The following is an 18,511-nucleotide window of genomic DNA, read 5'->3' as shown; positions in this document are numbered from 1 at the left end:
GAGCATTAACTCCATGTAAATGAATATATATATATATATATATATATATATATATATATATATATATATATATATACAATCTCAACAGCATCCAATGGCATGAACAGTACCGGGTGTTACTTGTTTCTTGATTCCCGCTAGATAGGATTTTGGTTTAGTAATTAATATATTAATTCAGGTTCAAAGCATCAAATCAATATCAGCACTAGCTCATTTGCACTTCATGAGTTAGGATGGACCTTGAAGCGGCGAGTGCCACCAACACCGAGGCAATGAAAAGATGAATTTTATTGTCTGATAGGAGTACTGACGTCCTGTTCCTTCCTATACCTGAATACATTATGGTTGAATGTTGAAATAAATGGTGTAAGATTCATCTCTGAAGCTCTGCAATGGTACCATAAGGAAATTCCTCCTTGCCCCTGTTGCAACAAAGCTGATGGGATGGTATTCACTTAGTCCATTGTTCATTACAAAGCTAATCGCCTGATTGAATCCAGCCTCGGATGATGCTGAATTGCAGCTGAGCTTCGTGCTAACACTAGAACTATAGTTTATACCACTATATATATAGCACCCTTTTTGGCTTACCGATTCCAAGGACACGCTATCATCCATTCCATCCAATCCAGCAACTAAACGAAAACTAGAAGTTGCCTCGTAATTAGGAGAATCAGTCACCGCAAGGTTATTTTCTTTTCCTTGATGTGCTAAAAGCATTCCTGGAAAGTCAAATGGCTCAAGCATGACAATTTTACCAATGGCTTCACGAATGGTTGAAATTTTTTCTGAACTGTCATTAAAGATGAGCCTGAATGTGGCATGAACAGCAGCATCAGTACCAGCTTCAGGGAACTTCTCCATTCTGATTGATTGGTTTGAGTTTGTTAACACAAAAGTTGAGTCACCAAACTCTTGGGAAAGAGTAACAAGATGATTGTTATAAGCAGCAGGAACAGGAGCTATCCAGTCTGCAACTGAACCTGTTGAACCAGTTTTTATGTCCCAGTCACCACTGCTATAACCACTAAGCAGGTAAGGACCATAAAGTATTGCCTGAACAAAAGCGTATTCAGGGCGATCATCTGCAATTTGATTTAAAGAAAAAAGTTATGTGGTACATTAATGATTATTTTGTTGATTATAGAAACAAACACCAACACTTCTTTCTTTTTTTCTTTGTACATGTAGCGGGAATTGGAATTTATCATCCAATAAAGATACCTTTAATTGGCTCTGTTCTCAGACTAATTGGCAACAGAAGGGTTAATTTATCCCCAGCACTCCATTTTACTGGTAAGAAGCTACCTGAATTCAAATGCAATTCATAATAGAGAGCACATGAAAAGAACCAGCATATTAGAAAACTTACAATCTTCTTGGAAAAGAAGAGCAGAAAATTATGATCATATTTCACACCTGGAGTTGGTAGGTCTAGATTCTGAGCATTTGATGTTGCCTTGGCACCTTTCAACTGCGTCCAGATTGGTACCCTCAAATTCAAGGTAGATGATTGCCCTGCTTCCTACACAAATCAGATTCTCAATGATGTTTCTATGTTTCCTTTCCATGTAACTAATTTAGTATGATATTAGGTAAACACTTGATGAAACTAAAAAGTGAGAACTTGCATGTGTTGAGAACAATACAAGGTAAACAGGATCTTGGATGCAATTTTCTTTCTTTTTTGGTTTCAACTAATAAAATAAAGGGTGGAAATAAAGAAGAGGAAGGGAGTATTAAACAGACTTCTAATTGAGTAAAAAGGCACAAGGCCGCTCAGAAAGAACTGGCGCAGAGAACCATCATCTGGTTCCGTGATTTGAATTCTATAAAGGATATTATCATGACTAGATATTGTGTTATAAACTTAAAGTCCTAGCCTCTAACGTAAAAAAACTACTTCTGTTCATTTTGATAATCATGTAATAGCACTCAAAGAAACAACAAGCAGAAAACTTCTTCAGCCCAAACATAGAAGGTAAACATATGAATAAAAAAAAAAAAAGAGAAAAGGAAGAAAGGAATTTAGCAGTCTTACTGTGCTTCTCTTTCTTTTTTTACCTTTATTTTGTTCCAAGTTGTATAGAAGGATTAGAGGGCTGAGCTTTTGCTCTACCACGTGTAGCTTTAATCATTATGTACCAAAGATAATAATATAAACAATAAAGTCAAACTAGAAGACAGAAGCTGTGTTTAATCATGGCATTTAGCAAGTTTCTTGTATCATTGGGGAATATATATATATATACATAATATGAAAAGAAGCCCTGGTTGAACCATAAAATAAATTAGTTGCTTCACGTACCTCTTTCAAAGAGGAAGTCAATGTCACACGAAGGTAAGGATCCCACGAAACAACAGGATCAACTTTCTGGTTGAGCACAATTTTTCCAGATTTCCAATCGAGAGTGCTTGATACATACTGGATGATGTAAAGACTAGGAATGCTTCCTTCCTCTTCAAAATATATAGAATCTCCTAACTTGGAAAATGATTCAATTCCTGCAGAGGAAGCAACAAGGAAAACCATTAAATGATGGGAACAACTGGAGATATCACTTCTACAGCCATGAGGGATGGAGAAAAGTTTATCGCAGTTCATTCATCATGAAAGAGATAGTTAAATAAGGGCAATGATCCCCAACCTGTACCATAGCAGCACCAAAAAGAGTCAAATGGTGTTCCCCACTTATGGTGGCTTACGGCCTTAGAGACCCCACGACCTTGTGGTAGCATGTAAATCATCACTCCAGGATCAGTTCCCCTTTGGATGCCTAGTACACCATTTGTGAGTGCACGCTCATAGTAATCTGCATATGCAACTTCTTTGGTCCATTTAAATAGGTGGCGAGAGACCTAAAACCGCCACAAAATCTTGACTCATTTCCGATGGGAAGAAAAGGAATAGAGATGCAACACAATTGACAGATAAAAATCACTTCTCATTAGATAAACAGAATTTTTTTTTCTAAAAAATACCAACAGAAGGGGAAAAAGAGCGAAAAAGGCAGATCATAACTCATAAGGGTACCGCTGTAGAAATTGTTTTAAAATTACCAATCATCAAAGAACTTCCTAGATTAAAATCACTAGGTGCCGGCATGACCTCCAAGGATTAAAGAGCAATGGATATACCTTCAGCATGTTATGAGTTGTGCAGGATTCTTCATTCTCTGTCTGCAAAGTGTCTGCCAATCGTTTTGGATTTGACCTTCTCATAGGTAAATGCAATGAACCACAACAGGATAGGGCCGGCAATGAAAGGAACAAATGTGATTAGATAGGTTTCAAACCATTGTTCTAAACCACACATCAGGAGAGCACATTTAAGCTAAGTAGGAGGAAAAGATTGTTTGAACAAAACAGCAACTTAATTTTTGAAAATGACAAAGTGAATACCAAAACTCGCTGACTGAGGTTCCTCCTGTTGCATAGCTATGAGAAGAATTCACAATGTCCATAAAGAATGTTGCCATTGTCTGGCATCACAAAATTAAAAATAAAGAAATTAAACTGTTTGTGAAAGTATTTATAACTACCCTTCAGTACAGTTTAAATCATTAGAGGAAAAACAAGGTAGCACCATTTAATCAAGAACCTTAAACCATGGAAAAGGAAATCCCAATAATAATTACACAAGCCTCTCCTAACACAATAATAAAATTACGTATCCAGCAGCCGTCAGAAATCAGCAAAATAATGGACAGAAATGGTGGTATATCCCACATTAGCTATATTTGAGGAATTTATTCTACATTGGATGTGTTAACACAGTACTGAAATCACGTTTTTTTTTTTTTTGCTGCCTATTACTGTTCAGTGTTTGTTTTCTGTCACTCCCTTCTTTTCGTAGCCCATATGATAGATCCATTTGTCGAAAATATTCCATTGGAATAAGTTTGAGATTTATATTCAAGTTGGGTCACTCAATTATCTCCAATTGAATTCAGGTTGAATATCTTCATAGAGCAGGGATACAAATGGAGACTTTACTTCAAATGGAATAAATGCATATCAAGCAATTTACCTTGTAAAGTGGATCACCAGTCACTTCATACCGCATTTGAGATCCAATAACAACAGGAATGTGTGTATTGGCATGGAAGCCTGATATATCATCAGCCTACAAGCAAAATAAAGAAAATTTTGTCAACAAACCAGGAATTAATAGTACAGTATAAAGATAATTATTTGTCCCATTAACTTCTTTCTGCCTTCTTCATAACACAAAAGCCTACTTCTTTGATAAACCAGAAACCACTAACCTCTCCTGTAGCTCTGCCATACCCAAGGATTCATAATCTGTATATTTTTTATGTCCAGAAAAGCTCTCATAAATTCATTATTCAAAGTCTAGGTCATCCGGAACATATTTCTTCAGCAATGTAAGAATTTAATATGTTCCACCTGGAAGAACTTTCCGCACTCGACTTCAGAGCAATTTTTTTATTGGTGCAAATTTTCATCTCAAATTTCCAGACATCCTTTTTTTATTTTTTCATTGATCACATCAAGATGTATTTTGATCAAAGTGCAGAAAATTTCACCCAACACTTCAAAAACTGAAGCTCAACAAGATTGATTAGTTCTGAACGGTTTAGATACGAATAACAGCACTAATTAGTTTGGGCTAATATTTATCACTCAGTAGGATACATACAAAACCAGCAGACTGATGTATCAAGAGGATTTCAACAAAAGAAATCTTGAAAGTTACCTGACTTCTGAAAGGTTTAGATACAAGTAACAGCGCACTGTCAATTAGTTTTGGGCTAATATTTATCACTCAGTAGGATACATACTCTAGAAATATTAGGATCTTGTTATAAAATATAAACTGTTAAATATTAACAGATTTAGATTTTTAAGTTTAAATTTTATGAAGTTTAAATTTTATAATTTAAATTTTAGTCTATTTAAATACTTGTAATTCTCATATTAATCAACGAAAAGTTATCTTCTCTTTCTCCTCTATTATGTTCTATTCTGTTTACGTGGTATCAGAGTATAGGCATTTCACTTAAAACCATGATGGTCAAAACAGTCATGACCAGAGAAAAGGGCACAACATCCGCAGGTGCTGTTAGTGGAGGTGTTTCTACTGTAAATATTAATGCATTTGAAAATCCATCTGTTCAATTGACCGTTGACAAACTAAACAGTAAAAATTATCTAGAATGGGTGCAATTAATGAAGCTCATGATTGAAGGCTAGGTAAAGCTCGGCCACTTGACAAGTGAGGCAAAAAAACCAGCTAGCAATGACCCAACATTGAAGAGATGGAGATCTGAGAATTCTTTGGTGATTGCATGGCTTGTAAATTTCATGGAGACAGCAATCAGAAAAACCTATTTGTTTTTCCCAATTGCAAGAGAAGGATGGGAAGCAGTTCGAAAGACATACTTTGATTTGGAAAACTCATCTCAAATCGTCGAATTGAAGACTAAATTGTGGCATTCTAAACAAGGTGATCGAGAAGTGACAGAATATTACAATGAGATGAAAGCATTGTGGCAAGAGCTGGACTTGTATTATGAAGAAGATTGGGAGTGTGCAAATGATAGTGTAAGATACATGAAGATGATGGAAAATGACAGAGTATACATTTTTTTGGCAAGGCTGAACAAGAACCTAGATAAGGTTAGAGGCCAAATTCTTGGCAGGAAACTACTGCCAACTCTTTGTGAAGTGTTTGCTGAAATAAAAAGAGAAGAAGGCCGACGAAAGGTGATGTTGGGAGAGAATAACCAACCTGCTGTTGAAGCTTCTGCTCTCGCCACTAAGACCCAGTCTTATAATCAATCTAGACAGACATGGCAAAATAAACGAAGCGAGAAAGTGTGGTGTGATCATTACCACAAGCCATGACACACAAGAGATACATGTTGGGAATTACATGGGAAACCATAGAATTGGAAGCCAAGATCGTCCAACCGTGAATCATGAGCATTTCAAATAGGTGTCAAGGAGCAAGCAAGAGCCTCAGAGACATCTCCTTTCAGTAAGGAACAGTAAGACCAACTGTATAAACTATTTCAATCCACACAAGTCTCAAACAATGTGTCTTCCTCTTGTTCTTTAGCTAAAAAAGGTAACCATCTTCAAGCTGTTGCTTTTAATGTGTCCTTGATTACTAGTTGTCCATGGATCATTGATTTTGGTGCAACAAACCATATGACAGGTTGTTTTAAATTGTTTTCTTCTTATAGCCCATGTGCAGGAAATCAAAAAATTAAAATTGCTGATGGTTCCCCTTCAGCAATTGCTGGAAAAGAATCAATAGCCATTTCAAAATCTCTTATTCTTCATAATGTCTTCCATGTTCCAAACCTCACTTGTACTTTGCTATCTATCAGCAAATTAACTCGTGATTTAAAATGTTGTACTAAATTCTTCTCAACTCACTGTGAATTTCAAGAATTGGACTCGGGGACGGTAATTGGCAATGCTAAAGAAAGTGGTGGATTCTATTATTTTGAAAATGAAAGTACCATGTGTGAACAACCTCAAACGACTCGTCTTGGGCCAATCCCTATCTCTAGTAACAATGAAGTAATGTTGTGGCATCTTAGGTTAAGCCATCCTAACTTTCACTATTTGAAGTCCTAGTTTCCAGATTTATTTAAGAATAAAAATCCATCTTTTTTTCAATGTGATATTTGTCAAATTGCTAAGCATCATCGTGCATCATTTCCTATTCAGCCTTATAAGTCCTCTAACACAATTGCTCTTATTCATAGTGATGTGTGGGGTCCTTGCAGAACACCAACAATTTCTAAGAAAAGATGGTTTCTAACATTAATTGATAATCATACAAGGATTTGTTAGGTTTATCTACTTAAAGAAAAACCAGATGTTGAACATGTTTTCAAAAATTTTTATAATATGGTTGAAACACAATTTCAAGAAAAAATTTAAGTGTTTCAAAGTGATAACGGGAAAGAATACTTTAATCAGATTTTTGGAACATATTTTTTGGAAAAGGGGATTATTCATCAAAGCTCTTGTATTGACATTGCACAACAAAATAGAGTAGCAGAAAGAAGAATAAACATCTTTTGGAAGTAGCTAGGTCTCTAATGTTTACAACTAAAGTACCTAAATACTTATGGGGAGAAGCTATTCTTAGTGCTACTTGATTAACAGAATGCCATCAAGAGTATTGAACTTTCAAACACCCTTAAATATGTTTAAAAAGTGTTTTCCAATGTCACATTTAGTATTTGATTTATCTCTTAAAGTGTTTGGATGTGTTGCTTTCATGCATGTACATGACCATAACCGCAGTAAATTGAACCCACGAGCTACAAAATGTGTTTTTCTTGGGTACTCTTCAACATAAAAAAGGTATCACTATTTTCATCCTCAAACAAAAAAGTTTTTTTATAACTATGGACGTCACTTTTTTTGAATCTCAGTTTTTTTGACACTCCTCTTCAAGGGAAGAATAACTATAGTTGTGAAGACTCGTTGTTTGAAGTTGAAGGTAAAAACAAAGATTTTGTACTACAACCAAATACTTTAATGAGTTTGGATTTTGGAGTTTCAAATTTGGAAGTGGAGCACCCTACTTCACTGCCTATAAATGAAATAGAACTAGAACAGAGAATAACTCAAGAAATAAAGAAAAAGGTTCTAAGCTTATTGTCTACTCAAGGAAAAATCAGATTCAAAAAAATGATGACATCACAACCTTACAAAGCCAAAAATCTGATACAAGGCCTGAAGAAATCTCTAGAATAAAATTATTTTATTCTTCTATATTTTGCTTATTACAATACTAGAATTGCATGGAAATATACACACTAAAGGCTAAATATTCTCAGCCTTAAAACCCAAGATTTTCATGCGTTAAAATAACTAATCAAAGGAGAAATTTACTCTTTACACATAATAGGAAAATATCTAATGAATTTGGTGTAATTACCCAAATCACTCCTTATTCTAAAAATAAGACTTAACTAAAATAGATAAAATCAACTAATCAAGTAATAATGAAGATTAGATTTTCACACTCCTCCTCAAGCTAGGTGATAGATGTCACTCATGCCCAGCTTGGACTTCAAACTCTCAAAGTTGTTTCGAGAAAGAGCTTTAATGAGTATGTCTATAGTTTGGAGGCATGTGGGAGTATAAACTAATCTAACAATTCCTTCCTCTATCTTCTCTTTGACGAAGTGACGATCAATCTCTACATGTTTAGTCCCATCATGATGAACAGGATTCTTTGTTATACTTATGACAGTTTTGATGTTGCAAAATATCCTCATGGATTCTTCTGTAGAGACCTTTAACTCCCCTAGCAACCTTGTTAGCCAAATTCCCTCGCATATGCCATGAGACAGCTCTAAACTCAACTTCCGTGCTACTTTTAGCCACCACATATTGCTTCTTGCTTCGCCAAGTAACCAAATTTTCCCACACATAAGTACAATAACCAGTAATCGATCTCTGGTCAGTAATAGATCTAACTCAATCAGCATCAGTGTAAATTTCAATATTTCAGAGTGATGTCTTCTTAAAAAGTAGCCATTTGTCAAGACTCTTTTTTAGGTACTGTAAAATTCGATACACAACCCTCAAGTGTTCTTCGGTTGGGTTGTTCATGAATCTACTTACCATGCTAACCGAAAAACCGATATCTGGTCTTGTATGAGAGAGGTAGATAAGTTTCCCAACAAGTCTTTGATATCTGCCTTTACCTATTGGTGGACTTCTTTCTTCCATTCCTACCTTATTCATTGTGTCCATAGGGGTGTCAATAGGTTTGCATCCTAGCATTCCAATTTCCTTTAGTAAATCTAGGACATACTTGTGCTATGAAATAGAGATGTTATTCCTTGAGCAAGCTACCTCCATGCCAAAAAAATATTTGAGGTGTCCCAAATCTTTAATTTCAAATTCTTTGGCTAGGAGGTTCTTTAGGTTGCTAATTTCTTTCACATAATCTCCAGTAAGAATAATGTCATCCACATAGACAATAAGAATGGTTATTTTCCCTTCAACAGAATATTTGACAAATATAGTGTGATCAGTCTAGCATTGTGAAAAACCATACTTCTTTACCACTTTCATTAGTCTATCAAACCATGCACATTGGAATTGTTTGAGACCATATAAAGATTTTTAAAGTTTACATACTTTGCCATAATTGTCCTGGTTTTTGAATCCTTAAGGGATTTCCATGTAAACTTCTTCTTCTAGGTCGCCATTAAGACATGCATTTTTGACATCTAGTTAGTGGAGTGGCCAATCTATATTTGCTGCCAATTATAATAACAATCAGATTGAATTAAGTTTAGCAACCGGAGTAGATGTCTTCTCATAGTCAACACCATAAGATTGAGTATCCTTTTGCAATAAGGCAAGCTTTGAATCTATTAATACTTCCATCTGCATTGTGCTTGACAGTAAAAATCCATTTGCACCCAATTGGAGTTTTCCTTTAGGTAATTCTGAAATCTCTCATGTTTTGTTCTGTTCTGAGGTCCTGATTTTTTCCAAAACAGCCATCTTTCATTTTGGTTGCATGAGTGCTTCATGAATATTATTGGAAACCTGCATATTGTTTAGTGTGGTAACAAAAGCCTGATAACTAGGTGATAAACCTTCATAAGAAACCATATTACAGATTGAGTGTTGAGTACATGTCTCACACTTTTCCTTAGAGCAATTGATTGATCAAGATCATCAAAAGATTCAACTGAATCAAATTCAATAAGAGTGTTACTTGTGTTGGTTTCAAGTATCTCTAGCATCAATTCAGATTCTTGGCTTTGCTTTGAAGGTGTCCATTCTCTTAAATCCTTCTGAGTTTAATGTTAGACAATAAATTCTTTGTTTGTTTTCCCTTGTGTGGATTTCAGGCTTTGAGGATCTGATTGGATGTTTTGGACTTGAAAAGGAGTTAGAGAAGTGTTTGGTGGTTTGGCAAACTGATACTCCCATGTGATTGGATTCTTCCCCTGAATGGTAGTTTTGGAAAAGTAAGGTTGATTTTCAAAAAAGGTAACATTCATGGAATGGTAGAATTTCTTTGTTATTGGTAAGTAACACTTGTATCCGTTTTTATTCGGGGAGTATCCAAGAAATATGCATTTGATGGATTTGGAATTTAATTTGCTTTGGTTTTGTTGGCTGGTAACAAATGCAATGCATCGAAACACTTTAATAGGAATAAACAAGATGATTCAAAGGTGAGGATAGGAACCGAGAAGGGATTGGCAAGAGCTTTAAAATTTCAAGACTTAAGAAGGCATTCTATTTATAAGATATGTAGCTATAAAAACAGCTTCACCCTAAAAATGCTTATGTACATGGGCAACCATCATAAGGGATCTTGCAACTTCCAAAAAATGTCCATTCTTTCTTTCAGCAACGCCATTCTACTGAGGAGTATCAACATATAAGCTTTAATGAATTATACCATGCTTCATTAGATATGATCCAATCATTGAATTGTAGTATTCTCTCCCATTGTCAATTCTCAACACTTGGATCTTGGTTTTGAATTAAGTTTGGATCATATTGTTGAAGTTTTGGAATAGTTGGCCCACTTTTAAATTTTCCTTCATATGGAATACCTAACCCTGGTGTGATCATCAATAAATGTGACAAACTATCTAGAACCAGTATTGTTATTTACTCTAGAGGAACCCCAAATGTTACTGTGTATCATTGAAAAAGGATAGGATAATTTGTAAAGCTGATTAGGATATATGGTACAAGTAGGTTTGGATAGTTGACAGACTTCACACTGAAAGTTGTTAGGATTTTTATTGAATAATGAGGGAAACAACCTTTAGAGGTACAAAAAGTTTGGATGACCTAACCAATAGTGCCACAACATGATAGTACTATCTTTATTATTACTGGAGGATGAAGCCATACAAGAAGTCTTTTGATATTGTCTTTCAAAATCATTAGTTCTTAGGATATAGAGTCCTGCACACATCTTAGCATTACCAATCATCTTCCACGAGTCCAAATCCTAAAATTCACACATATTTGAAAGAAATTTAATAACACACTTAAGGTCTCTTGCAAGTTTGCTTATAGACAGTAGATTGCAACTTAGATTTGGGACAAATACAACAGAATCAAGTGTTATCTCTTTAGAAATAATAATGGAACCCGTACCGATCACTTTTGAAAGTGACTCATCAGCAATTTGAACTGTGAAGTTTTCATCACATGGGTTGTATTTACTGAATACAAATGCATCCCCAGTCATACAGTCAAAAACTCTTGAATTTACAATCCATGAATTTGATTTCTCTAGTTTTACACTCAAGGCACTTAGGAAATTACCTTTTTGTGCTAAAGAACCTATTCCAATAATGCTAACTCTATGGTTAAAGGCAACCTCTGATGTCAGGCTCTCCCTTACGTTAGCCATGTTGGACTCCGAGAGAAAATTTTCGAAGGTTCAAATCGTGCTCTGATACCATGAAGAAATCTCTAGAATAAAACTATTTTATTCTTCTATATTTTTCTTATTACAATACTAGAATTGCATGGAAATATATAGGCTAAAAACTTAATATTCTTAGCCTTAAAACCCAAGATTTTCATGCATTAAAACAGTTAATTAAAGGAGAAATTTACTCTCTACACATAATAGGTAAATATCTAATGCATTTGGTGTAATTACCCAAATCACTCCTTATTCTAAAAATAAGGAACTTAACTAAAATAGATAAAGTGAACTAATAAAGTAATAATGAAAATTAGATTTCCACAAGGCCAGATCCAAAAAACATAGTTTTTTCAAGTCTAGGTACCTCTTATGAATTTGATCCTTCAAAAATTGACATTCTTAATTCTACAGATATTCCAATTGCTCTTAGGACAAGTGTTAGAACATGTACTAAACATCCAATTGCCAAGTATGTGTCATATAAAAATCTATCACCCTCCTTCGGTGCTTTTACCTCACAGTTGTCTAGTGTGGATGTTCTTAAGAATATATAGGAGGCTTTAATTGTTCCTGAATGGAGGGAGGCTGTCCTTGAAGAGATGAAAGCTCTGGAAAAGAATGACACATGGGAAAAGGTTAGCTTGCCGGAAGGGAAAATGCCTGTGGGATGTAACTGGGTGTTCACTATGAAATTCAAATCAGACGGGACTTTGAAGCATTACAAGGCAATGATGGTAGCTAAAGGTTTTACACAAACATATGCGATAGACTACCAAGAAACATTTGCTCCAGTCGCAAAATTAAATACAATGCGTGTGCTTTCGTTCGTGGCTATAAACTTGGAAAGGTCATTACATCAATTAGATGTTAAGAATGCGTTTCTCAATGGTAACTTAGAAGACGAGTCTTCATGATGCTCCACCAAGATTTGAAGACAGTTTTGGGTCTAAAGGATGCAAGTTAAAGAAGTCCTTATATGGTTTAATATAGTCTCCAAAGGCATGGTTCGAGCGATTTACAAGGTCAGTCAAGAATCAAAGCTATTGTCAAGGACAAACAGATCATACTATATTCATGAAGCATACTAATGATGGGAAGATTGCAATTTTGATTATCTATGTCGATGACATAATCCTTACAGGAAGTGATGATGCTGAGATAGCTAGATTGAAGAGATGCCTAGTAGCAGAATTTGAGATCAAAGATTTGGGGCCACTATGGTATTTTCTGGGAAAGGAAGTTGCTAGATAAAAAAGGGAATTGTTGTATCATAAAGGAAGTACATCTTAGACTTGCTAAAGGAGACTAGAATGAATGGTTGAAGGCCAAGTGATACACCAATTGACCTAAACCAAAAGCTTGGAAGAAAGACCCAAGGAGTGCCAATTGAAAAAGAAAGGTACCAACACCTTATAGGAAAACTAATCTATCTTTCCCACACAAGGCCGGATATTGCATTTGCAGTTAGTGTCGTAAGCCAGTTTATGCACTCACCATATGAAGAACATCTTGAGGCAGTATACGGGATTTTGAGATATCTTAAGAATACAGCAGGGAAAGGATTATTGTTCAAGAAAAGCCATTTGAGAAGTGTCGAAGTTTTCACAGATGCAGATTGGGCAGGCTCAATCACTGACAGAAGGTCAACTTCTGGTTATTGTGCATTTCTTTAGGGTAATCTTGTCACTTGGAGGAGCAAGAAGCAGAATGTTGTTGCACGAAGTAATGCAGAGGCAGAATTTCGAGCTATGGCTAATGGAGTATGTGAGATGATGCGGTTGAAGAGAGTTCTTGAAGAATTGAAGCTAGAATCAGAACCTCCTATGAAATTGTTTCGTGATGATAAAGCAGCAATCAGCATAGCTAATAATCTAGTTCAGCATGATTGTCCGAAACATGTTGAGATTGATAGGCATTTCATTAAGAAGAAGTTAGAAAGTGGAGTAATTTGTATGCCATTTGTCACCTCAGAGCAACAAACAGCAGACATTCTAACCAAGAGTTTGTCTAGACCTCATTTTGAAGCACTAGTCAATAACTTGGGCATGATTAACATCTATGCACCAACTTGAGGAAGAGTATAGAAATATCAAGATCTTGTTATAAAATCTAAATTGTTAAATATTAACAGATTTGGATTTTTAAGTGATTAGGTTGTTAGGTAGATATGAAGTTTAAATTTTAATCTATTTAAATCCTTGTAATTCTCATGTTAATCAATAAGAAGTTATCTTCTCTTTCTCCTCTGTTCTGTTCTATTCTGTTTACACAAACAAAACCAGCAGACTTATGTAAATATCAGGAGGTTTTCAACAAAAGAAATCTTGAAAGTTACCTGAACTGCAAGCAATCCTAGAAAACAGGGTTTGTCAAAAAGGTGAGCCAACAGCAAATGCTTTGGATCTCCCTGCACAAAGTAACATGAAAAACTCATCAAATAAAATTCATAACTTAATCTAAGAACTCTGCAACTACAATGAGAGAGACAGCAGTAAGAATGCTGCCAGCCTTACAAGTCCAAATGCTAGATAACAAAATTTACAGCTTAGAAAAATCAACACTCGGCCTTTTTTTCTCATTGTGAATAAATTTTGATGGCATTAGTAGATTCTGTAAGCATTAGACACTATATAAGTTTGAACCAAGTTCCCAATCTTTACAACTGGTTGGACTGAATCACACATCTGTATATTAGGCAAATTTGATGCCATAATGGTGCTACTTCTTTCAAAGTTATATATTTTCTTCGTAATTGATTATTGGATCATATGCTTGGATTAGTTTGATAGACACAAAAACAGCTGACCAAGATACTGGCTACGTCATGCCATGAACATTCAAAGGCTTGCTTTTCATCAAGCATTGCAAGTCTGATAACCTTTCCAATATTATTTGCAACTGCTGCAGGAAGAAACTAGTACATTCTTTTGTGTGACTGTCAAACGGAATGTCTGAAAATGTGCAAGTGAACATAACTAGAAAGCATGAAATTGATAGGCACAAGTAAACTCAAATCTCCTGAATAGTGTACTCAATGAAAGTTCCAAATGTCTTACATATCTGCCTATGCCAGAAAGCACTAAAATCAACCGAGCCGATGGATAATTTAAATTGTGTTGATGAAGTAATGAATTCAAGTAGAAGCTAAAGGAATTATATGAAAAAATTTACTCACCGTTATGGTAAACAACCTGTAGAGGACATCATTCATACCACCGGTTTCTTCATTAAGTGACAGCCAATGTCTCTCCACACTGTGCTTTGTTATAACATTCTGAACACGATTATAAAAGTATTCAACCATCCATATTGTCATATCTAAAGCTTGAGCATTATTCGCAAATGTATATTGATCCAAGAGACCTGCCAAGATCTGTGAAATAGACCAAGTTAGAAGTTATTTTACATCTCCTTAAAACCAAACCAAAGTAACTGAATCAACCTTGTGAATGGTGTAGTATGGAGCCCAGACAGGCTTTATTGCTTCAAAGCGATCAAAAAATTCAGATGGAAATGCAGAAAGATATCCTGTGCCCATTTTCTTCTGACAGGCTGATAGGGCTGACACAACTGCCGACATCTTTCCTTTGAGAGTGTCATTGTGAGTGCTAGCCCACATCTGAGCTGTTGCACTCATGTAATGCCCTTCAAGATTCAAAAGGAAATTTAACCTTTATAAATGTACAATCAATGTGAACTAAAATTTCAAAAACTACAATAAAAGTTGAGCTGTTCACTTGCTTCAAAACTTCATTAACACGTATGTATAAAATGAAAGCAAGGTAGCAGGAAAATCAATACTTTTTTCCAAATAACAAAGCAGGGAACTTGAATAGAATCTATCCTCAACAGCTACAAAATGGAAGAAATCTAACTTCAGACAGAACTAAAATGTAAAATATTACAAAGTGAAGTCCTCTCATAATGCCATAGCAAATACAGTCCGAAAAGTCTTTACTTGACCAACTAAGCAAGGCTTCATATACCAAACCTATTATTTTTATGCCAATTTAAGATTTAATCTCTAAAGGACTTATAAATGATTACATAACAACCAAAATTAGCTTTTAAGGTCCCAACTTGTTGGTGGTGAAAGGAGGTTTGTACTTAAATGATTTAGTGAGGAGGCAAACTGGTGAAAGATATGAAGGGAGTACATATCAGATTATTAAATAAAATCTGAAACTAACACATCAAACTTTATTACCATGAATTTTTTTGGCTGCAACAAATAGTGAAAGTTATGAATAGAGTAGAAAGTTTTTTATTGAGCAAGCTCAAAGGCTAGAAAAAGGGCGTAAGTCATGTTTCTGTATTAGATCGGAGTTAATTCTTTTCAGCCAAGATTGAGGTATTCTTTTAAACAAGAGAAAAGAAAAAGAAAACACAAGAGAAATTTTCTAACCAGCCAAAACCTTACCTCCAAAAAGGAGTCCCAAATTCAAATCCCCCATCCCCCAAGTTTACTATCAAAATCATAACTGCAAAAGTTACTGGATGAAACAAGAAAAAGAGTAAACTTAAAGAACAAAAGGAAGAAGGGTATGCTTAGTGTGCCATTCATTCATTATACTTTTTAATTATTATAAAGGAGCCCTTCAAAAGATGATTGAATTAATCCTTCAGCATCAGAATAACATTAATCTAATAATAATTTGCATTGACAAACAGGAAGGCAGTATAATTAAAAATTTTTACAGCAAAGAAATCGAACTAAAGCCATGATTACCGACAAAATGACCCCGGAGTTCAATATCAGGGCCTTCCCACCCTCCATATGGCTTCCCCGGCGTTGGCAAACCTGCAGTTTTCCTAAAACTCCAAACCAAATTATCCACATCAAGCATCAATAAATACTCCAAGTTCGTCTGCTGCGCTCGCCCTTGAATGGAATTCGAATCCAACCTAACATCATGCAGTGAAACCTCCCTCAAAAAATCTCCTGCCAACTTGAAACTATCGGGATTCTTCATTTTCTTATACATCATTGACCAACTCAATTCATCTTCTTCACTTAACATTTTCCTTGGTAACAAATTAGACCAAGCGGAGTCATCAGTTGGGATCAAGTGGTAATGAGCAAACATCTCTTGTTTCCAGGTTTCATTTTGTGATTTCAACAGTTCATAGCGAACACTATGCGAAGAAAGCTGAGTCGGAATGTTCGTACACTCCTTACTTACAACACTCCCATACAGTAAGAAAATAGCAAACACTTGAAACAGAACAAAACCCTTCATTTTTCTTACAGTTGAAAGTTCGAAAAAAAAAGAAAAAAAAATACAAATCTTTGTGTAGAATTCAAGGAAAGATGATAGCAAAACTCAGACGGAAATCAAAGACATTCTCAAAATTTATGGAAAACCAATTATCATTATCCAAACGCAAGAAAGGACAAACTTATTAAATGGGATATTCCCCACAAAGCAATATTCATTAAAAAAACATGAGAATAAAAAAAGATTCTAACTTTGTTAACAAAGAACCAGAAAGCTAAAAAGAATTCAGACAGGAGCCAGTGTCCAAAAAGGCAACAAAGACACGAACTTCAAGCAAAAAGGATTGAAGAAAAGAACTATACTAGCAATAGTTTAAAGCATAGAGCAACATGTGACTCCCCATTCCCTTTATTTATACACAAAACCAAACAGAGCAACAGTCCAAGCATTTGAAACAACGCTCAAAAACCCATCTCGTGAAAGGTAAGAGACCATTTTTCCAAGCAAAGTAAATTAAAAAAAAAAAGGTTGATATATGCTTGAAAAACAAAAATGTTTACTAGGGGAAGAGACAGAGAAGAATCACGGATTCTAAGTCATTTTCCAAGGGGTTTGGTTTGGAATTGGATGTGTTGATGAGACAGAGAGTGCTTATATTTACAGTGAAAGAGAAATTCAAAAGCAAAGTGTAGAGGAATTGTTATCTAAAATGGAGTCTTCCATTTATTTCAACTTCCTTAGCTTAAAAGTGGTGCCAATATCAATGGATTTTTTCTGTTTTCGGTTATTCATTCCTGCCAGGATTTGTTTATTTTATCTTTTTTTTTTGTACTTTTTACATTTTCTCACAAGTGTTTGGAAATTATTTGTTTTACATCTTTAATTTTTTTTTTTTTTAATGATGTTACAAGGATTTTTGAACATATGAAATTAAAAGTTAAGTTTTTTATTTTTTTTATGAGACAATCAGCTTTTTAAGGTTCGAGTTTGGTGCATGTGAGGCGCGGAAGAGCTATTTTTATAATTATTATAATATAATATAATTAATTAATTAAATAGAATATAAAATTTTATAGGGTAAATAAAAATTTTGAGAAACACATATTTTTAAATGATGGACTTACATGTAACTTTTTTGTTATGATTGATTAATTGTAAAATTGTAATAAAAAATTTATAAATAATATATTGTTATGTGTGTTTATACATTTTATATATTGTCAATCAAATAAATCATATAACATCATCTCATTAATAAAAATTTTTTAAAAAATAAATTTTATGTATTTATTTTACATGTTTATAAAAATTTATATTGACTAATATTATATGATAAACTGACAATTTATAAAAATTTATATATGAATCATGCATTAAGTATATATTTTTAGAGGCATTTGATTCACGAAAAGAAAATTTTTATTATATTTTTAACAAATACTAAATTTTTAAGATAAAAATGTAGTTTATTATGAAATATATTATGAAAATAATTTTTTTAAAATTCTATAATTTCAAATATATTATGAAAATAATCATTTTCAAAAGTCTACAATTTGAAATTATTATGAAAATAATTATTTTCCAAATTTTATAATTTTCACATGGACTACTTTTTTAGATAAAAAAAATAGTCTATCGTGAAAATATATTAAGAAATTTTTTTTTCAAAATTGTACTGTTCAATAGGACTAAAGATGAGAAAAAATCAAAAATCATATTGTTCATTTTCAGATTGATTTTTCTATATTTGGTTCAATTTATCTAATATCAAAAATCAAAAATATCTAAACTAAACTAAATTATATATTTTATTAATTTTATATATTTTAAATTTTTATAAATAAAATAATTATTTTATATCTAAATA

The 18,511-nt window shown here is 34.1% G+C and overlaps 1 protein-coding gene across 2 annotated transcripts; it reads right to left on the bottom strand.

The window, feature by feature from the left end:
- Positions 1–147: 147 nt before the first annotated feature.
- LOC111284748 (uncharacterized) lies at positions 148–17,270 on the bottom strand. 2 transcript variants are annotated; one of them, XM_022873644.2, is made up of 12 exons: positions 16,152–17,270; positions 14,865–15,067; positions 14,598–14,795; positions 13,758–13,829; positions 4,031–4,126; positions 3,403–3,482; positions 3,139–3,214; positions 2,649–2,859; positions 2,309–2,505; positions 1,420–1,525; positions 1,225–1,308; positions 148–1,085 (listed from the first exon to the last, which is right to left on the bottom strand). In XM_022873644.2, the coding sequence occupies exons 1-12, from the start codon at positions 16,660–16,662 to the stop codon at positions 340–342; spliced, it is 2,580 nt and encodes an 859-aa protein (XP_022729379.2). In that variant the 5' UTR covers positions 16,663–17,270; the 3' UTR covers positions 148–339. The 2 variants fall into 2 exon arrangements, with proteins under 2 accessions (XP_022729379.2, XP_022729381.2); XM_022873646.2 differs by lacking the exons at positions 3,139–3,214; positions 3,403–3,482.
- Positions 17,271–18,511: the final 1,241 nt, after the last annotated feature.

This window comes from Durio zibethinus, chromosome 6, assembly GCF_047325235.1.
Source record: "Durio zibethinus cultivar Kanyao isolate XHJ-2024 chromosome 6, ASM4732523v1, whole genome shotgun sequence".
Classification (NCBI taxonomy): Eukaryota; Viridiplantae; Streptophyta; class Magnoliopsida; order Malvales; family Malvaceae; genus Durio; species Durio zibethinus.
The sequence above is the reverse complement of the archived record's forward strand: the minus strand, read 5'-3'. Positions and strand labels throughout refer to the sequence as shown.